Source organism: Lissotriton vulgaris, chromosome 2_1, assembly GCF_964263255.1.
Source record: "Lissotriton vulgaris chromosome 2_1, aLisVul1.2, whole genome shotgun sequence".
Classification (NCBI taxonomy): Eukaryota; Metazoa; Chordata; class Amphibia; order Caudata; family Salamandridae; genus Lissotriton; species Lissotriton vulgaris.
Window position 1 is genome coordinate 320,707,398 of NC_141687.1, and position 22,564 is coordinate 320,729,961.

At 44.8% G+C, this 22,564-nt stretch overlaps 1 protein-coding gene across 1 annotated transcript in view; it reads right to left on the minus strand.

Moving 5' to 3' along the window:
• The window catches only part of ITGAE (integrin subunit alpha E), a 771,961-nt gene that overhangs the window by 113,517 nt on the left and 635,880 nt on the right, over positions 1 to 22,564 (minus strand). The window contains exons 23-24 of the mRNA XM_086955032.1: positions 9,712 to 9,822; positions 1,829 to 1,908 (exon numbers count right to left, since the gene is read on the minus strand). Coding sequence (XP_086811158.1) covers positions 1,829 to 1,908; positions 9,712 to 9,822 — 191 coding nt within the window. The remainder of the gene's footprint in view (positions 1 to 1,828; positions 1,909 to 9,711; positions 9,823 to 22,564) is intronic.

A 22,564-nucleotide genomic window follows, 5' to 3' on the forward strand; every position in this document is an offset into this window, starting at 1 on the left:
GCAAGAGGGTCCTCCCAGCGTCTCTAGTGAGAGAAGAGTCCAAGCAAGAGAGGCCAATCTTCAAGGCTCCAGTGAGAGAGGAGTCCGGCTAGACAGGCAAGTCGGAAGTTACTTGGCCGGCAGGAGGTGTGAAAGCATCAAGATCAGCAAATCCAAAGAAAGACCTCTCGTGCCGCAATCATCTCCATCAACCAACAAGCGTTGTCATCCACTGGACTAGGAACACCTGCGAGACCCCTCAAGGGTCAAACCCTATTCTGCTCCAGACAACCCCAAGTGTTGAACAATGTACATAAGCGCAGCAAGACAAGGATGATCTGAAGTACACCGCTGAGGTGAAGCTCATCTGACTGACTTTGTAATCCAGGAACTGTCTTCAACATTCTCCCAGCCGATAGTCTGAAGAAAACCTGTTGGGGATGTAATTTGGTATTATTCTACTTTCTTGCAGGTTGGACATTTTGTTTTCTTTTCCCTGAACTTTGGGAGGGATGTAGTGTTCTGCAAAGACACAGTCTAGTTGTTGCAGCCCTGTATTACACTAATCACCCACCCACCACAGACGTCACTGGGTCAGGTGACGCTGCCAATAAAAGGGGCCGAGCGCACGTGCTCGTGGCCATAGTTATACTATCTAACTGGTGTCTGCGTCAGTCCTTTACTACACCATGTGGGCCTAGGGCCCCACCACCACAGCAAACATGCCTTACTTGTAACGCAACATTTGCTAATCCATGCTGTTTTATTCTGGGGGATGTGATTGGAAAGTTGACAGCAGTAGTTTTTAAAGCCGGTTGCTGTTCCAATGTCCTCAATGGAGCAGCCAACATTCCAACGTTCTAATAGAGCACGTGCATTAAATTATCCAAACAAATTTACATCACAACAACAGAAAATGACTTCCGGAAGCAGCTCCTTCATGTGGGTCAAGTTACCGACCAACACTAACTTGAGGTACCTTTAAATGTTAATTGTAATACATACCCCAAATTGATGTTTTCTACCTCCTTATGATTTTACAACTTTGTTTGCTGACAATTTCTACAGGAAATCAGCATGTCCTAGGACAAGTGCAATAGCAGGATGCAGTAGATGGCATTGAAATTATAAGGCCTGATTAGGATGTTGGGCAGACCGCCACCTACAGGCCATCGGTGGCAGTCCACCTGACATCCAGGCCATTGTTCCGACCGCCATTATGATACCCGCAGTCATATCTCAGAGGTCGAGGGGAAAGACCACCACCTCCGACAGGATACAAGATCCCGTTGGGGCGGGGATCGGAAACGTATCTCTACCATGTCGACGGGAGAACTTTTAACTTTCCACAAAATAATCTAGGACTGGAGTTACAATGGGAAATTTGCATTCTTAGCACCCACAAATCCCTCTGCTGCCTTGAGGGCACAAATGAAGAAACTAAATTGTGCAAAATGCTTTCCACATGGGGTCACATGCACTGAAAACTGCGGCTTTTTTCACTTGGCCTTTTTCAGTTATTTGGCCTTCCAACAGGTGGCGCACTATAGCTGCTGCCTTAATTAACCTAATGAAGACACTGGCCCTACTCCATCCTGCGTCTCAACCCCAGAGCAGGGCAAACATTAATGGATAGAATGGCCTTCAGGAAACTAAAGATCCCAAGCAAAAAAGTATTAAAAGGACCTGTAGAACTTCAAGTACCGAGAACAAATGAGCAAACATTTTTATCACTGAGCACATTTCTGCTTCGATATGCATGGCCTTCTCGTCAGCTACATCTGCTGGTGCATTAAGTATATTGCAATTAGAAACTGCTGCCTGGGGCTCCATAGCATTATTTTCTTACCTAGTCACATTGACATCAAATGTTGCTGAAGTCCCTGGAAACATAGCTTCGTCTAATTGCCATGTTATGGCAAAATGGACCTGCAGGTGGAAGTAACAATAGAAATAGTTTAATCATAGTGAGAAAAAAATAAAATCTGGGAGCACACATAATTTACCCTCATAATCATTGTTTCATTCCCATACCTTACCTTGCAACTTATTTAACTTTCCTGGCCAGATGCAATGTTATCATCATTTGATTTCAGCAGGAGCATACACTTTCTGCAAGGTTTTGCTTCAGACTGTCATTAAAACATTGGCTCTCTTCCTCCCACATGTTTTTACAGTTGAGGCTTGCCAATACCCTGTGGGGTTCGGCAGTGGTTAATTTGTAAAAAACTGTAAGTGCCACCCAAGTTATTCCACTGCAGCTGGCACCTCCTGCCACTACTGCTGAATGGCAGTGCCAACCTTACCTACTAACTGTTACACCTGGCATTTATTGGCATGATTACCCCAGACTTTTTTCCCCTACCTCCTCTACTTTTGATGCTGGGATGGATTTTGTTTCACTGGTTTAGATGCTTTGGGCACTTTGCCACTGCTGATCAGTGTCAAAGTGCAAGTGCTCCCTGTGTAAAGTGTAATGGTAATTGGTTGAACATGATTGGTATGTTTGCCTTACTAGTAAAGTGCACTATGTGTGTCCGGGCTGGTAATGCAAATACTACTAGTGCACCTGCAGCACTAATTGTGCCACCCACACAAGTAGCCTTAAAGAGAGAACTCAAGCCTGCCACTACAGTGCCTGCACACAGTTTGGTAAATGTTAATGTTAATGTTATGTTACAGGATTTCTAAAGCGCATGGCTGCCCGTGAGCGTCCCAGCGCTGAATAAGTACAGGCGGAGTAGAAAGGGGAGGCTCACGGGAACAGCCAGGTTTTCAGAGATTTCCGGAAAGCCAGAAGATTAGGTTGTGCACGAATGTCAGGAGGAAGGGAGTTCCATAATTTGGAGGCGTTGTAGGAGAAACGCCGACCTCCTGATCGCGCTCTCTTGATCTTGGGTGGCAGAGTTAAATGGGCATTAGAAGATCGAAGAGGTCTGGAGGTGGTGTAAGGAGTCACCAGGTCTCTGAAGATGGGAGGGGCTTTGCCGTTGAGGATTTTGTGCGTAAGACAGAGCGCCTTAAATTGCACTCTTTCTACCACGGGCAGCCAATGAAGTGCTTTGATGGCTGGCTTGGCCGAGCACCGGCTATTGGTGTTGGTAAGGATCCGTGCGGCCGCGTTCTGCACCACCTGAAGTTTGGTGGTAACTTTCCGCGGGGCACCCAGAAACAATGCGTTGCCATAATCCAGACGAGACAAGATAAGGCCTTGGATAAGGAGTTTCCTTGGGGAAAAAGGAGCAATGGAAGAATTTTCCGGGCGGATCGCAGAAGCCCATAGCAGACCCCGGCCGTTTTCCTAGCCTGGGTGTGCATGGTGAGATTATGGTCTAGCCATAGTCTGAGGCTTTTGATCTCGGATTTAGGGGTAGGGGGCTTGCCCATGCATGGGGGCCATAGAGATTCTGGACGGAAATGAGCCTGATTCCCCATTACCAGTATCTCTGTCTTGTCGCTGTTGAGCTTCAGGTGAGAACTGTCCATCCAGCTGACTATGTCTCTCAAACAGGAATAAAGGTTGGTGGAAGGGTTTTCCTGCTGAGAGAGAGACACAACCAGCTGGGTGTCGTCAGCGTACGTTAGGAGTTTAATCCCATGAGGGGTGACTATTTTTTCCAGAGGGGACATATATACGTTGAAGAGCGTGGGGCTCAACGTGGAGCTCCACAGTTTGTTAAACTGCCATGTTGTCCTGAAAAGTGCACCCACTTGTCAGACCTTGCCCATCAGACACCCCTATGGTAGGTCCAAGGTACCCACCGGGCAGGGTGCAGTGTATGTGGAAGGTAGGACATGTACTGAGGTGTCTACCATGTCCTGACAGTGAAATACTCTTCATTTTGTTTTTCACTGTTGAAAGGCCATCTTGACCATAGGACAGAATGGGTAGGCTGTGTAATATGTTTCCAGCCTATATTCCCAAAGGCTTAAGATGGAGAGGTGAAGTTTAGTGTACCTTAACTCACAATTCAATAACATCTTTTTGTGAAGGTGGTTTTTGCATTGTGTGTTTAGAAACCAATCTTTTAGAAGTGGCTGGGTTTTTGTGCTCTAACATTTCTGTGTCTGTGCCTGGTTGTGGATTGACTGTCTGGATTTGAAAGTGATAGGATCTGGGGAATGTCTTGACCCATGGGAGGAGATGAGACAACAACAGGCTAACCTGCATCTGGAGTGTAGGGGGGAGGAGTAGCCCCTGGAGGTGAAGAGGCCTGGGTTGCTGCCATAAACCAATGGCTCCATCTCCTGCTGAGTGATTAAGGACCCAGACCCCACTATCAAAGGAAGAAGGTGTCACTGGCAGGGAGACACCCAGAACTGGTTTGGACAGGGGTCAGTGCCCCCCTGAATACAAAGACTTCAAAGACATTTAGGGGAATAACTATGAGAGCGGAAACCCCTGAACGTTGGAATTGGATTGATCAAGACTGAAAAGGATTGAAACTACTTCATGGTCAAGAGGAACCTCTGCCAAGGAAGACACAGCTAAAGAGACTGAAGGAAAGGACTGACCCTTATTGTGTGTTCTGGGGCTGGCCTACAGTTTGCTGATTTAACCAAGGAGAGGCTAAGGGACTTTGCTGTGTGCTGTGTCCCCCTGCTTGAAAGGACTTTGCTGTGTGCTGTGTCCTGAAGTAACCTGTCCCCGAAAGCCCGAGGTGAGCTGGCTCCCTGTTGTGGAAACTCGGGAACACAAAGGTTTCCAGGTGTGTCTCAGCGACGCTGTGTGCATGTACTTTATGCAGCCTGAGACCCTCATAAGAATTGCCCTGTGATTGTGGGCACCTGGAGTCCAAGAGAGTCTCAGCGACACTGTGTGTGTGTGCTTCGTGCAGCCTGATCCCTTTGTGAGGATTGTCCTATTATCGTGCACCTGGAGTCCAAGTGAGTCCCAGTGACTCTGTGTGCGTGTGCTTTGTGCAGCCTGAGACCTTCGTGAGGATTGCCCTGTTATCGTCCACACCTGGAGTCCTAGTGAGTCTCAGTGACAGTGCGTACGTGTGCTTTTGGCAGCCTGAGACCCTCCTAAGAATTGCCCAGTGATCGTGGGCACCTGGAGTCCAAGCGAGTCTCAGTGATGCAGTGTGCGTGAGCTTCATGCAGCCTGAGCCCTACGTGAGGATTATCCTGTTATCGCGCACCTGGGGTCCAAGTGAGTCTCAGCGATGCTGTGTGCACGTGCTTAGTGCAGCCTGAGATCTTCGTGAGGATTGCCCTGTTATCATGCACCCCTGGAGTCCAAGTGAGTCTCAGCGACGCTCTGTGCTTGTGCAGCCTGAGACCTTTGTGAGGATTGGCCTGTGATTGTGTGCAACCGGAAGTCAAGTGAGTCTCAGCGACGCTGTGTGCCTGTGCTTCTTGCAGCCTGAGAACTTTGTGATGATTGTCCTGTGATCCTGCACACTCGAAGCTCAAGTGAGTCTCAGCGATGCTGTGTGCGTGTGCTTCTTGCAACCTGAGACCTTCGTGAGGATTGCCCTTCGGTCAGGTACACTCTCAGCTCAAGGAAGTCTCAGAGACGCTGTGTGCGTGTGCCCTGTTGCAGCCTGAGATCTTCATTATCGCCACTGCCCGGAATCCACAAAGTCGCATCAGAGGCCCAAGTCATGAGAACAGGAGAGGAGAGCGAGGTCACCCCCCCAGGTAACATGTGTCACCACCTGGACCGGGGTGCGGACTCAGAGAGAAACACTCTCGGCCTCTCCCATTCTTGCAGCGCAAGCCTCTGCTTCAGCTCATATCTCGGCCCGTACTTGCCGAGGAGTGGCAGTGCCGGGACTGGAGTGCGTAGCTGCACTTTGGTTAACACCATACCCATGTTGGGGGCATATGTTGGCGGTAGATGACCGCGAGTCAGTACGAGTGGAGGGGAGACCGTCTAAAGCACCGTGATCAGTGCTGGAGTGTATACTCATTGCATTATTTCTGCATTACGAAGTAGCTGATTGGTGTATTACACATTGCATTATTTCTGCATTACAAACTACCCGATTGTTGCATTACTCATTGCATTGTTTCTGCATTACAAAGTACCTGATTGTTGCATTACGCATTGCATTATTGCTGCATTATGAACTACCTAATGGTTGTATTACGCATTGAATTATTTCTGCATTATGAACCCCACAGGGTTGAGGTATTTTGTATGTTAATGTACAACACCTAATGTGTGCGTCGACATGTTTCGAAGCTAGGCTTCTTCTTCTGGACGGGGTGCACAGATCCCCACCTTACTCATGTCCCTCGAAAATATTTAACGCTGTGGACTGGTCCTCGGACCCCGTATTCAAATGGATTTAATTTAAACCGGTTCTGCCAATGGCCCACTTGGTGGTCAGTAAGCTTTAAACAAGCATAATCCTTGCCTCAAGTCCTGACATAGAATGAAACATTTCCTAGCTAGCGTAACAGAAAGTTTCAATTCTATTAAGGACTTGAGGATTATTCCACCCAGAGTACAGCGATTGGCTTCGATTCTTCCCACCCTCGTTCTGGAGTAAGTAAACTCTAAGTTCAATTTCATATGGACTAAAAATCTTACCTGTTTGCAAGTATAGAATCTGTGATGCTCTTGCATGTCTACTTTCCTTTCAAGGCTAATCCTTAGCCATGGACGTCCCTCAAAATATGTTATCTAGTTTCAGGTTCGGACACAAATAAACATGACGCGTGAGGGGTCGATGACAGCTGATCTCGCGAGATGAAAGAGGAGGAGGATGAAGGACTATGAGCAGGCTGAGCTACCCTGATTGGTGGAGCCAAACTCTGGCCAAAAAATGCATTATGATGATAACAGTGCTTGGTTTTAAATGGAAAAAAATGAGTGACAATGATTTATATCCTGGCTGGGAGTAGGTGTCAGAGGAGAAGAGACTTCAAATGTTCCTCAAACCTCTCCCTCTCAAACAATATTCACAAAGTGGATACATTTACACTTTACTAACACCTGGCCTATCAGAATAGTAGGTATCACAATTACTTATTTGATTGCTGCTTTAAAAGGGATAAAAAAACTTTAGTGCAATTTATAAATATGGTAATACTATTAAACTTTGCCAATTTGTCAACATAATTGTGAAAAATTGTGGAACAGCGATGATATTTTTTTTCTTTTACATGAGGGGAAGGAGGCATTAAACAGTTTGAAGATCACTGCCTTAGGGTAAGAAATGCAATGGAACCTCTTTAACTAAGGCACATCTTTGTCTTGCCTCTCACTGTTCTCTATGACTTGGTTATAATAATCCCGGAGATCAGTATATGAACGTTCCAACTCTGGAGCAGCAAAAGTTACTAACCTTTAATTACATTTCTTCATTAGTGATACATTCCAAAAATTCATCTGCCATCCTACCTTCTCTCTTTTTAATGAGGCTCTTGTGATTACCTTTTACCATGGGGAGTGAAGCTCTGAGCCTCTTCACTTTATTGGTTTTCTGAAGTGTAGCAGCGGTTTCTTGTCTAGGGAGTGGGGGTTCCGCCCTCCCTATTTACATAACCGTGGATTTTAATTGCAAACAGCAATCATGGCCGGCACATTTCTTTTAGAATGCTAAGAAACACAAGCAGCATTACTTAGCATTCTTAAAGAAACCTGGATGTTTTGTAAACAAATGCATGTTTATTGTGGTGAACATTCTGTTCACGTGGCCAGTAGGCCCATGTTGAATCTTTGCACTCGGGAAAAGCATCAAAATTACGCCTTGGTAATGCTTGCTAATATTGAAGTTAGTTTGTATTCAGGCAGTGACTATCCTTGCAGTTCTATTGCTTTCTAGAAGGAAAAGTCAGTTACAAATATATCATAGATCGCCATTTTACAATATCACATGAGATTTTTGCAAAAGTATTCAGAGTGGGACCTATAGATGAAGTGAAATAGACATACAAAATGCTCAAAATTATGGGGATTCGTAGATAGCATAAGGATCTTGCCAGATCCTGTTGGAAACAGGAGCGTAGATAGAGGTGTGCGAATTTTTAAAATGCTTTTGTGTAATTACAGGACGTTTTGCAAAATTACACAGAATTACAAGTACCTCCGTGAAACGAAAATCCTGCATTTTTGCTTTACATTTTACTCAAAATATGCTCTTGTGTCAATTTTTAAAGCAAGGACTCATTTTGTGCTAAAGAATAGTGCAAAAACAAAAGTTCTATGAACAGCTGCTAACGTTCTGATGTTCCTGTGTGTGCACTGTAAAGTTTTATTATGATTGGTGCCTAAACATTCCAAAAATGACAACATCAGTTGGCTGTACGTCGGGATGTCAGTCTTTTACAGCAGCTAGATACCTAGGGCCCGATTCACAGAATGAACTTAAGACTCAATCCTAAACTTACTACTATTTTGGTATTCACAGAATGCAGTTACTACTTTTGGCATTCACAGAATGCACTTACTACTTTTGGTATTCACAGAAGTTAGGATTTTGTCTTAAGTTTGTCTTAAGACAAACTTAAGACAGACTTGAGACAGACTTAAGACAGACTTAAGACAAAATCCTAACTTCAGCGAATACCAAAAGTAGTAAGTTCATTCTGTGAATGCCTAAAGTAGTAAGTGCATTCTGTGAATACCAAAATAGTAGTAAGTTTAGGATTGAGTCTTAAATTCATTCTGTGAATCGGGCCCCTAGAGTTTAGCACTGTATGTATCTGTCCACGTAACCTAACTAAAAAGCATCATGATATCCTACGGCATAAGTAAGGACTCAACATCATCTCCTACGCTGACAACACCCAGATTATCCTCTCCCTCACCAATGAACCCATAGTCGCCAGAACCAACTCCCACCGCGGGGTGAAGGCTGTGGCCATCTGGGTGACGGACAGCTTCCTCAAACTCAACTCGGACGAGGCCAAAGTATTCCTTCTGGGAATCGCCCCCTCAACCTGGGTCGACTCCTTGTGGCCCGCCGCACAAGGAACCCCTCTTACCCCCAAGAACCACGCAAGTAACCTCTGCATCATACTGGACTCCTTGCTCACAGTGAACCACCAAATGAATGCCAAATCCTCACCTTGCTTCCACCCGCTCTGTCTGCTACGAAATACATTAAGATGGATCCCTACAGACTCCAGAAAGATTGTTACCCACATACTCATCACAGGCATACTTGATTCCGGCAACGTACTTTATGCCGACGTCACCCAGTAATAGATCAGGAAACTTCAGAACGTTCAAAACCCTGCAGTCAGACTGGTTGTCAGCATTCCCTGCCGCAGTCACATCACACAACACCTTCAACAACTCCACTGTATCCCAGTCAACAAGAGCATCACCTTCAAGCTCCTCAGACGTGCCTACAAAGTTCTGCACAACACAGGACCAGCATATCTGAATCACCACCTCTCATTCCACGTACCCGCCAGACAACTTTGCTCTGCCCAACTTGCCTCGGCCACCATCCCACAGATTCATAAGAACAGAACCGGAGAAAGTTGCAACACCCTGGCCCTCTACTTCAGACAATCCCTGTCTGTTGCCAAATTCGGGAAGGATCTCAAGACCTAGCTCTTTGAATGAACCTCCACGCCAAGATGGACTGGCAGCCCCCCGCACCTTCAGCTACTCTCTGGTGAGTAGCCACGCTATACAAATCCCTATTGATTGACTGATTGTTAAATTTAAATGAGGCCCCAAGATACCAAAGGGGAAAAATGCAGTATCTTGCACTGAACACTGAATCTCACTGGCTGCACAGGCCTTGTGATTTACTGACTTACCTCTGATTTTCTGAAAATTGGGTAGCCAATCTTGCATCTCACAGATGACAGCAAGGATGTTGCTGGAGTGGGCTCTGCACACTTCACACTGGGCGAGCTGGCAGAAGACGGCTGGAGAAACAATAATATATTTATTGTTAGTACAGAACACAAGAGAATCCCTATCCTCAGTGCTACTAGAAGAACCATCTTCCAAACACACCACCAAGTTTTTTTGCAGGAGGGTTGAGGGCCTTATTAATAATGTGAAGCGGGGAAGTGTGAAGTTCTGCTGCTGGCTTGTATTGACGTTGGACTAATGCAATTGTACACCATCATTTCCAGATTGTGGGGCAGATGTATCATCCGTTTTTTTTGTCGCAAACGCTGCGATTCGGAAAATAGCAGCGTTTGCGACAAAAAAAACGGGATTTGGAATGTATCATGCAAAAAGCCTCGCAATATTAAGGAATCGCTAATTTAGCGATTCCTTAATATTGCGAGGCTTTTAAGAAATAGCAAATTGTGATTTTAGATTTGAAATGTATCAATCATTTCAGTGTTGCGATTTTTGACTAAGAATTCGCAAATTACCATCAACTTGTAGTTGGTGGTAATTTGCGAATTCTTTTCAAAAAGCACTTTTTTTAAATTCTAAAGGTACCATATGACGCTCATACATGCCCTTAGGGCATGTATGTGCGTCATATGCATGTACATGTCAAATTCAGGGGTGCAGCAGGGTGTCCTTAAGACACCCTTGCACCCTTGAAATTATTCTCAATTTGCGATTAGCTAATTGCTAATCGCAAATTGAGTATAATTTTACATTCATTCCTATGAGCCTCCTGGCCCATAGAAATGAATGGGAAATTATTCCATAATTGCGATTAGCAATTTGCTAATCGCAATTAAGGAATTCTAAGGAATCGCTAATAAATAGCTAAATTCTACATACATACCATTTTGCACTTCTCAAATAGCGATTCCTTAACAATCGCTATTTGAGAAGTGCAAACTGGAATCTTGATACATCTGCCCCTATGTATCTTGTACTGGTGCAATTTTAGAGTAGCAGTTAGGCTAACAATACAGTGCAAAATTATGATTGTACTCAGGTTCATCCTAGCCTACACGGCACTCTGACAGGGCCAAGGGCTGGTCTGACTGCTCATTGAGTGGGGTGTGATTAGTTTGTGCCGTTTGTGGGCCTGTAGTATAGACTGGTGGCCAGTTTTTCACTATTGATTTCCCTAATGTTACCATAAACATTGACTGCTGCAATAATGGGCCAGTTGTACTATGGATTACATAGTCGCAAACCGGTCACAAATTGTTTTGCGGATGAGAAAACAGCTGTACGCGATGTAAGACAAGCATTCGCAAAGCAAAAATAGCAATGCGTACGTTTTGCGACCAGTTAAATATTGCACCCAGATTTTGTGAGTCCCAATTAGGTAATCCCTAATTGCGAGTTACAAACTGCATTTATAAACGAGTCACAAATTGCACAAAACCACCCATTTACACATGCAATTTACCACCAAGTCAGAACAGTTGGTAACCAGGCCCAAGCTGAATGAACAACCACATAATGCATCTGGGACTTCTACTACGGGGAGAAGTGTGGCTCAATGGTTAGAGCAAAGTGGGCATCCGGGAAATTTCCCAGGAACCTCATGCACTGCATCTATCACTCGGATGAGTGTAAACCATAAATATACATGCAATGAATTAATGTTTTTATGAGAACATAAACATAATTATACAACAGTGAACAGTCTATGAACATTCAATAGGATATCACTGGCGTCGACATCGTAGGTTGGTTGCTCAATAGTTATTTATTGAGTATTCTTCTCTGAAATTGTTGAATATTCACAAAATCAAAGACTGAAGAATCATGTTCAATTATACATCCCAATGCATTTCGGGCTGAACAAACTGCCCTTCGTCAGGGGAATCTATGAAATAACAATGATACATATTACTTAACAGTATTGGCAGTGTTTTCACGGCAAATCATTCAAAGGGGACCGGTATTGTAAATTGAGTGAGGCTCGACACTACAGATTGGTGCTTAGATAACTTTTCAGTCAATGGTTAGAGCGGCAGACCCTGATGCAGAGGTTTGGCCTGGGACCAGGGTTCAATTCCCGACGCGGCAGGGTCTTGGGCTCATTGTCTGCGGACTTGATAATTCTCGCCTCGGCGCCTACTCTAATGATGGGGTCCCACGCTGCAACTCTGGGCAATAGCTTGCTTAATCTCCACAACAGTCCCTACAACACTGTGATGCCTGGCTTCACCTTTGGGGTGCCCAGGAGGGGCATCTCACAGGGAGAGCCAGGATGGGTTCCATAGCGTTATACAGCGCCGGGATGCCCCGGTGATGGGCAGCTGTGCGCTTTACAAGTATACTACATTTACATTTATGTCTTCCCTGTACATGATTGTGATATAAAAACCATACAGAGTAGCAATGTGATCTTGGAGCTAATAGTCACCTTAAAGCCACACCTTGAAAGCAGTACAGAGCGCAGCATTGCAATCCCCACCCATGTTTAGGTGTTGTGCTCCCTCCACCTATTAGCCAGGGCAATTACCAAGATGTGATAGTAGTGGCTGGAGGCGTATCGGAGAGTGCACTTTTGCATTCTTTTAACATAATTTCCTAGATGCCCTGCTCCTCTACATACACCAACACACCCACCTGCCCAGGAATGATATGGAAATGCAAACTGTGAAAATGTAATTCTACTTAATAGCCAGATTCCCACAGGTCATCAGGTGCATAGACGGGACCTATGTGTCCACATGTTCCCCATCCCATTCTCATGAATCGTAAGAACACCCATTCCCTGAACATCCAAGTTGTCTGCAATGCAAACAATATCAGAATAGATATCATAGCAAAATATCCTGGGAGCACCCATGACTCCTACATGTTCAGGCACAGTGGCATATACCAGTGATTAGAAAGAGGACATTTTGATGAAGGTTATGTACTAGGTACTAAAATGCAATGTCAAAAATGTAAATGTATTTTTACATTCATCACTCCCTGTATGTTGTCTCGCCCTTATACTTGCTTTAACAGGTGACAGTGCGTATGCCCTGAGGCCATGGATCCTCACACCCTACCTGTCTCCCAACAACCAACATGAAAGGCAGTACAAGACGGCACATATGTACACCGGATCTGTGATTGAAGGCCCATTTGGCTTCCTCAAATTGCGCTTCAGGTGCCTGCACATGAGTGCAAGAGCCTTGTTGTATGCATCCACGACTGCGCCCACATTATGGCAACCTGTGCCATACTCCACAACATTGCCTGCAGGAGAGGCTTACCCATTGACGTGACCAGATCAGACTCAGTGAAGGGGAACCCTGGCACACCTGTCCAGCAGCTAATTGAGGAAAGAAGTGCAGCCGAGGGGAAAAGGCGCAGGGGCCACATAGCCAAGCATTACTTTGCATGGTAAGGCATCTCCAGTAACACAATACAAATACAACATGCCACAACAAGTAATTGGATGCTCAAAATATACTCCCTTTAAATTCAGGATTCACAAACACACCGATGGACAACCTGTTCTTCAGATAAAAGATATGTCCTTTGTTTGCACATATTGTGTGGTTTCATCACTTCAAACAGCAAAGAAGCAGAACAAGACATAATGCCATACTGTCACTGTGAATTTATTTTTTAACCCCTTCGAGGCTAATGACGAGCTGGCCTCGTCATGGCGCTTACCTGCCGTGCGCGGATGACAAGGCCAGCTCGTCATAAAACAATGAAAAAGAATAAAACCCAGCGCAGGACGGGAAAACGCCTAGCAGCCATGGGGTTAATACACGTCCTGTTTTGGAGCTGGTGCCATGTGTAGTCACAGGTGGGCAGCTGCTACTCCAGGGCAGCACACAAGCATCTGATGATGCGTAAAGACTACTGAGGGTTGATAGCTCACTGTCCTGTGTCTGAGCACGAACCCCAAAGCCAATGTGGGCTGTTTGAATTGCCTTTACAGCTGCTGTAATCTGTGCCCGTGACACATCACCACTGTAGTTTATGTTTATGTTTACAGATTTCTAGAGCGCATGGCTGCCCGTAAGCGTCCCAGTGCTAATGATAGAATGAGTAAGGAGAGAAAGGAAGAATTAAGGGAACAGCCAGGTCTTCAACAGCTTACGAAAAGAAAGGAGGTTAGGCTGGGTGCGGATATTCATTGGAAGCGAATTCCACAATTTGGAGGCATTGTAAGAGAAAAGGCGGCCCATCTTGACCTGTATGGCCACAGTGCGCTTGTGAAAGATTTGTGGTTTTCTGCGCAAGCCTTCCTATTGCCCTTGTAATGACCTCCAACCTGATGCCTCTGCTCCTCTCCCTGCACCTTTGCAGGCTCCTGTCCTCAGCCAGCTCAGTGTACAGTTGGCTAATGGTACCTGTAAGGGCATCCATTTTAGAGTTCATGCTGCCTTGGTTTTCAGCCAACTGCTGGGTCAAGTTGTTGAATCTTTGGATGAGTTGTCATTATTCAAACTTATATGTTTCTGCTGCAGGCACTGAACCTGCAGCATTGCCTTCTCCAGCCCGCAAACAACATCTTGTCATTGGATGCCGCCTGTGACTGAGATACCTGCCATGCCAGCTGGCGCCCACGTGGGGCGCAGATGCCGGACTCAGGTGACTGGATTGCCTCTAGGAGTGGGTGGCTGTTGGATCTCCTACAGCTCTACTTCAGCTGCCTGTGGGGGGGGGGATGAATACGCCGCTGGCCTGGCCATGTGAGTTACTTGGGAGACACACAGGCACCACAATCTGTCCTTCCTCCATCTGGCCCTGGTCTTCTCCCTCATCTGCAGGCAATACCTGTATCACCACATGTGTATCTATGTGGCAAATAGGGAGACAAATAAACATTATCTGTGAAACACTATTTCATTGGTTATATAACGCTATTCAACTGATGTCTAACAGTAACTGCACTGTTTATAAATTTGACTATGTTAGAAATGGGGTTCTCTAGTTGGCAGAGGTAGGCTCCTCTGTCCAAATAGAGGCCCTTGCTTCTAGTCAGCCTAAGGGGGATACACTTCTAAACTAACCCCTGCTCACCCCCTTGGTAGCTTGGCATGAGCAGACAGGTGTATCTCAGAGGCAGTGTGTAAAGCATTTGTGAACACATACAGTAATACAGTGAAAACACTACAAATGGACACCACACCAGTTTAGAAAAATAGGGCATCAAAAGTCCTCGCCATGCGACTGGGAACAGTGATCTCTTCACTAGTACACCCAGACCAGTCCGGCATCATGCCTGGGAGAAACACTGCTCTTAATATCCGCCAGCTCCATAATGTGCTGGTGCGTGGGCAATATTTGGAAGAGGATGCAGTCATACTTTCACTTGATGCCTCCATAGCATTCCATTCGATTGAATGGCCATATCTTTTTGAAGTTCTGGCGAGAGCAGGGCTGGGTCCTAAATTTATACAGTGGGTGAAGCTGCTATATACCGATATCCTGGGGCAGGTTAGAGTAAACAACTATATGTCCCGACCGTTCACCCTGCGGGGAGGCACCAGACAGGGGTGCCAGCTGTCGCCGCTGCTATTCTCCCTCATGCTGGAGCCCTTGGCGGCGTGGATTCAGCGTGACGTAATGGTAATAGGTATGCGATGGTCACAAGAGTGTGAAGATAGAATATCTCTCTATGCAGATGATATATTGCTATATCTTGCATATCCATAAAGATCCATCCACATGGTGCTAAACATTTTCACGGATTTCGGGAAGTATTCAGGATACGCCATTATTTTGAGCAAGTCCGTGTTGTATGTGCTCCATGGACAGACCCCCCGCCTCCCAAAAGATTGTAAGCTCGTAGTCTCAGAAGTCGTTTTTAAGTACCTAGGAGTCTTTGTCACGCCGGACCCGGCTCTCTTTTACAGCCGTAATTTGGCACCCCCGTTGGCCAGGCTGCACGCTGGTGTTAAGCATTGGAGGTCGCTGCCTCTGTCGCTGATGGGCCGTGCTGCTCTTTTTAAGATGTTGGCACTTCCACGATTTTTGTACATTCTCCAGAACTGCCTGCACAGGATTCCGGATACTTACTTTGTCGCAGTAGAAGGGGAGTTACGCACACTACTCTTGGATGGTAAGGTCCGAGGATTGAGTTTCAGAAATTAATGAAAGGATGATATGATGGAGACATCGCGCTGCCTGATATATGGTTGTATTATTGGGCCTCGCAATTGGTGACTGTAAATAGGTGGCGATACACCCTGCCAGATGACCCGGCATGTGCCCTAGACAGGTATTAGATGGACCGTTTAGGTTATCTTGGGGCTCTTTATTCTCACACTAGGAAGCAGAAATATATTGGCCCCACTCAATCAGATCTGGAGGTTAGCTAATTCACATATGGGCTGGGCAGGAGTGATTACTGAAGCGACACCACTATGGTCCTCGCAGAAACTCGCCATGCTCTGCCAGCACCCGGGGTTCGACAAATGGGATATGATTGGTATATCGACTGTCAAAGACCGGGTAAAAAAGGGTGAGACTCTCAGATTTGAGGAGTTACAAAAGGCCTAACGATTGGCCCCGGGTGAGGTTTTTCGATATCTACAAATCCGACACGGTTTACAGGCGGCCTTCCCCAGTTGTGAAGACATACCGGAATCGCCACCCCTTGAAGATCGCCTGCTGGATGGGCCGTTGCAATCCAAGGCGGTCTCCCTGACATATAGAAAAGTAATAATATGCCTGATTCCTTTGGGAAGCTTAAGGAGCATTGGGAAGGGGTCCTTGGGCCGATTGATGAGGAGGATTGGAGACAGGCGCTGATGTCATCTAGAGAGGCAGCCATCACACTTAGATTTCGACTAATCCAACTTCGTATTCTACATCGCTCCTATCTGACAGGGATAACGCTAGCAAAAATTGGGTCTAGGCAGGATGACCTATGTTTGAAGGGTTGCAGACAGTCCGCCACCTTTTATCATATGGTGTTGGACTGCCCGTTAGTGCGGAGACTATGGGACAGAGCGGTGGCCCATTTGCAATCTGCACTGGGGAAAACGCTCACCTTGACACCCCGCTTGGGCTTGCTTAATATATGGGAGGATACAGACCTTACTGAGACAAGGCAACAGTTTGCAACGCTGGGCTTCATGCTAATTAAGCGAGAAATAGCTAGAGGCGGGGGCGGAGTGGCACCGCCGGCAGTGGCGATCTGGCAGAAAGAGCTTGACAGATGTATGGCAGCTGAGAAAGAAGTGTTTATCGCTAGGAGGTGCCCGAAGAAGTGGGATAGGAAATGGTCCCAGTGGAATTCCTGTAGGTGGGAGATATGTGTATCACCTGTGGTAGAAATGGAAATACGGAGATGAAGGGACGGGGAAAACATTGTTTAAGACATATGCTATTTGGCCTTGGTCCTAAGTACGGTGCTAAATGTAACTTGCAAATGTTTCTGTGTAAATACTGGCTGTGTTGTCTGTCATGCAACTTTTCAATAGAAATATATATTTTTTTAAATAGGGCATCTTTATCTGAAACCAAAACAAGGCCAAATAACTAAAATCCACATTACAGTTATCAAGATATCCTCAAATATAGGTTATTCAGAACAGGAGGTAGCCACTGCAAGCCAACTACAAACAGCAAACAGCACAGGGGCAGTATTCCTCCTCAGTTTCTCAGGCTTTACTCCTTGGCAAAGGTTCCTCTTGATTTCCAGAAGTGATCTAAAAATCTGGGGTATGGGCCCCTCTTTTTATACACACAACTCCTTTGCTCTCTGAAGGCAGAGAGTGTCTGTGCCCTAGCCAAAACCAGTTCTGTCCTCACTGTTGCAACTTCTTGGCAGAAGCTGGAGACAGTATTGTTGAAGGCAGAGCAGGCCCATTCAGGTGAAAAGAAATCTCCTAACCCTACTCCAAATGCAGCCCAGGTCTATTCAGCCCAGACCTGACTCATCCGATGTCTCAAGCCACTGCCCCTCTCCAGCCCCTGTCATCCAAAAGCCAGACATGCAATACACAAACCTCGCAGAGGCACACTGGAAGGTTAGGTAGGAAAAAATCCTACTTTCTAAAAGTTGTGTTTTCAAACACAGAATGCAAAAAGCACCCTCCCTAAAAGATGCATCTTAACATTTTGAGTTCAGGCATGCTAAAATGTATTTTCCTACCTTGTTCCCAGGTTCAGACATGTTGAGCCTACCTTAGGGGTAACTGACATTTAAGAAAAGGGAAGGTTAGGGCCTGGCAAGTGGGTGCACTTTCCAAGTCAACATGGCAGTACTAGACTGCACACAGGCTCTGCCATTGCAGGCCAGGGTCACCTTTTACAGGCTGCTTCTGAGGGTGGCACTATCAGTGCTGCAGCACACTAGCAACATTTGATCTACAGTCCCGGGCACACACAGTGCACTGCATTAGGGTCTGACTAGTAAATCAAATATGCAAATCATGGAATCACTAATCCATAACAACAGTTTATAAAGGGAGCACTTGCACTTTGGCACTGAACAGCGGCAAAGTTCCCAAAACATCTAGGCCAGCACAACGGAGTCCAACACACAGCAAAAACACAGCAGGCAAAGACAAAAAATGCACGGGAGACCCACACCAATATGGCCAGGTCTAACTGACTACATTTCCTATAATGCACCATGTGTGACATTTTAATCAACTACATGGACCATCCAGATATCTCTGGGTAAGGGTGTGCTGCATGAATGTAGACACCAGGTTTAAGGGCATACATTTTGGCATAGCGGTAGTATTGCTCTTACCTGGTGGAGGGGCAGACGTCTCAAGGATTCCAAATCCTGCCTCTAGCCTCACGGGTTATCTCAGCCATAAGCTGCGCAATTGTGGTCGGGGGTACATTTGAAGGACTACCTCCTGCTCCCTGAGAATCCCACAGGCGTGTGGCCAACCTCTCCTGGGCACGAGAGCGCAGGTCAAACCAGCGTGTGGTATTTCACTCATTGTACTGTAATGTTATGTTAGTAAGGTTTCATCTTATGTTGGTATGGAATCTTAACTATGTAATTATAGTACTTTGCATGAAAACATTCCGTTTACTGTCAGTTACTTTCATGTCTCTTTGCTGATGGATGGGATCTTATTCTCTTGGATTAAACTACTTGAAATGGCATTCCTGTGTCCTCGATTTACTATACAGAATGCTTCACTGGCATAGTCTGCAAGAAAGATGACAAGAGAAGATCTCAACACAAGGATTTGGTGAGAAATTTGTTTCCTTTTCTTCATAATTGGGAACATTTCATCTCGCCTAACTGGCAAACCAAGGCTTTTGGACTTATTTTTCCTTTTGGAGGCACTTGGACAATTCAAGTAATTTATCTATTGCGAATTGTTCCTAACAAGAAGTATTGGGACAATTTAAATAATTTAGCTAATGCCAATTGTTTCTCCTTGGTAAAAGTCTTTCTGTGACTTTAGAGACTGCGGAGGAAATAAAGTGTTGGATCAGTCTTTGCGCTGTGATTACTACAGAAAAGACGATATTATTTTATGTTTGGATGGGTGAACTGGGAAAGCCTTTCCAAATTGAGCCTCAAAGATATACATTGAATATGTAAGGAGTTCTATTGCTTCACTTGCTACTCTTTGTGGGTTTCCTTGCTTTAATTCAATTTCATCGGAGAGCTACTTAACAAGGTATAACATCTATGTGTTACGTCACTTGGATGTCCGTTGCAAATGTTGTGTTCCTGGACTCCGAGCTCAAAATGGACCACCAGATCAACTCTGTCTCATCTTCCTGCTTCCACTCCCTCCGCCTCCTTCGCAAGACCTTCAAATGGATCCCCCTCGAACACCGAAAGACAGTCACTCACGCCCTGGTCACCAGCAGACTCGACTACGGCAACGCACTCCACGCCGGAATAAACAAAAACCTCATCCGCAAGCTACAGAACATCCAGAACGCCGCAGCAAGACTGGTCCTCAACCTGCCAAAACACTGCCACATCTCCCAGCACCTGCGCACACTCCACTGGCTCGCCGTCGAGGCGAGAATCACCTTTAAGATGCTCACCCACGCACACAAGGCCCTCCACGGCACCGGACCAGCATACCTGAACAGCCGACTCAAATTCCGCGCACCCCAAAGGACCCTACGATCAGCCCAGCTTTCCTACGCCGTGGTCCCCCGCACCAGAAAGACCAGATCGGGAGGCCGCTCCTTCTCCTTCCTCGCGGCCAAAGCATGGAACGCCCTTCCGCTCCACCTCAGACAGACAGCATCGCTCCCCATCTTCGCAAGAAACCTCAAAACCTGGCTCTTCGACAGACCCCCTCCGATGGAATGGAACCTGCACCCCCCCTAACACTCCCACCCCTAGCGCCTTGAGACCCTTACGGGTGAGTAGTCACGCTTTAACAAACTCCTGATTGATTGATTGTATCTCTACGGCGTTTTTTAAATACACACATCATGCTAAATGCCCTCGAGCTGTTATGCAACTGAAAGTGTTCTCGAGCTACAGTGTGAGCTACTTAAAAATGTATAAGTAAATAGTGTTCTTCTTACTTGGACTACGTCATCAATCGAATTTCTGCCTCGGTGGAATCTTCCTTGTTTTCAGCTTGGCGCTCCTTGTGTGTTCATCTCTCTTCTTCAGGTCAATGTTCTACGTCACGACATAACCCGTATGTGCGTAGAATCTATTTTGTGGCTGCTTAGCGACAGGTGGAGGTGCATACCGAGGATCGTCAGCGATACGCACACATGATTATCTTTGTGTAACAACTTTAGATACATTCCGGTATGTGGAGATTTAACAGTGATACGCTCACTTATCATTTTGGTGGATTATTAGTGGAAAGTATGAAGAATTAAATTCTCTCCTGTACGGAAAACAAAGATTAGCAGTGACATGCGCACTCGAGAATACTTGCGTGTCACAATTATATCATCTCATGATTATGTAAGTCCAGAAGTCACCAGTGACACGCTCAATTTGGAATTTTTATGTTACTAATTTCTTCAAATTTAAAAGGTCAGTGATACACTTTTACTTTGGAGTTGTATGTCTATTACCAATAAATGGTACCTATTTCTTTTATTAGTTGTGAGAAGTAAGTAACACGATTGACTATTATAACATCTCAACATATGGTGTTCAGTTCTTCTATTACTAAGAGTTATTACAATTACTTCCATAACAATGTAAATGCATTTTCTTTTATGTCATATTGTTCATTCATACATAATCTAATCTCAGAAAACATTCACTCAATTATTCTAATGTGAATATGGTTACTTCCGATGAGATTTACATATATATTTTGACAAATTAAAGTATATTTTAACATTTATTTGAAGATGCAGAATGTTACAGCGGCACCATTTTTCTTATCCAGTCCTGGAGAACCTCCTATAAAATGGAAAAAATGGAAAGTTGTTTTTGAACGTTATACCAGGGTCTGTGTTCCTACTCTTAGTGCGGAGAGGAAGTCTTCATTATTACTTCACTGTTTGGGGTCTGAAGGTCAAGATGTTTTTGACCATTAGCCGGATCTACCATCTTCAGAGTCTAATAATTTGAATGACTATGAAATTTGCATAAGGAAATTAGAAAAACATTATCTGCCGAAGGTCAGTACGATACTCGAGAGATATCAGTTTGCAAAAAGCATGCAAAACACAGATGAGACAATTGAAACATATGTCACTCATTTAAGAAAACTTGCCTCATTGTGCAAATTTGAGAATCTTACGGATGAACGCATCCGTGATCAATTTATGTTTGGATATTGTATCGAGTAAGTTAGGGAAGAATTGTGGTTAAGAGACGAGCCCACTCTTGACGAAGTTTTGACAATTGCGAAATGTATTGAGCAATCATTCAAATGTATAGCTGTCATAAAAAAGGACTCTGAGAAGGAAGTCAAAGTTCCAGTTATTAAAGATAAATATGATAAATGTAATATAATAGATAAGAAGGATATTGGTAAAACATTGACAGAAGGAAAATGTTATAGGTGTGGCATAGCAGGACACCTTCCTAACGATAAAAAATGTCCAGCTCTTAATCAAACATGTTCCAGATGTAAATTAAAAGGCCATTTTACAGCCCTATGCAAAATTAAACTGAAGTCTAAGGTTAAGGAGGTTGAGATCTATGAAGGTGCCATGGGAGGATCTGGCTCTGATGAGTTTGAGTGTGGTCAGATAATTGTTCAGGTGGACAATAGATCAAATCTAGTCATTTGGATGAAATCTTGGTAGACGGAGAAAAGACCAAATTATTATTTGACTCTGTCGCCAAAATTACCATTATCTCAAATGAATTTTTCAACTCTAAGTAGAAGGGAAAAGTTGCTCTTATGAAAGCTGACATCATTACATTGGCATATGGGGTGAAGCTATAAAGTTACATGGATATTTTGTAGGACTTATAGAGTATAGATTGATATCTGGCAAAATATATTGTCAATGAAAGGAGATAGTATAATTAGCTGGATACACCAAGGCGAGTTAGGAGTATTTTTAGATCCTAACGCTAATCCAACTATATAACTGAGAGATAAAGTTCAACCTGTTGAAAGGAACAGTGAATACAAGTTTGTATCTGATTTAAAGATTGAGTTCCCTAATGTTTTTAAAGAAACTTTAGGATGTCTAAAGGGGTATAAACATACATTTCAATAAAAAAATGATGCTGTTCTGGTGTGTTGTAAAGTTTGGAGTGTACCTCTCTCTATGTTAAAGAAGATATGAAGAAGGAAATTGAAAAGTTGAAAGATTGTGGAATAATTGAGGAGATTGAAGGATGTGAATGGATGGCTCTGGTCGTTGCAGCGCGAAAACCTAATGGGGATCTGT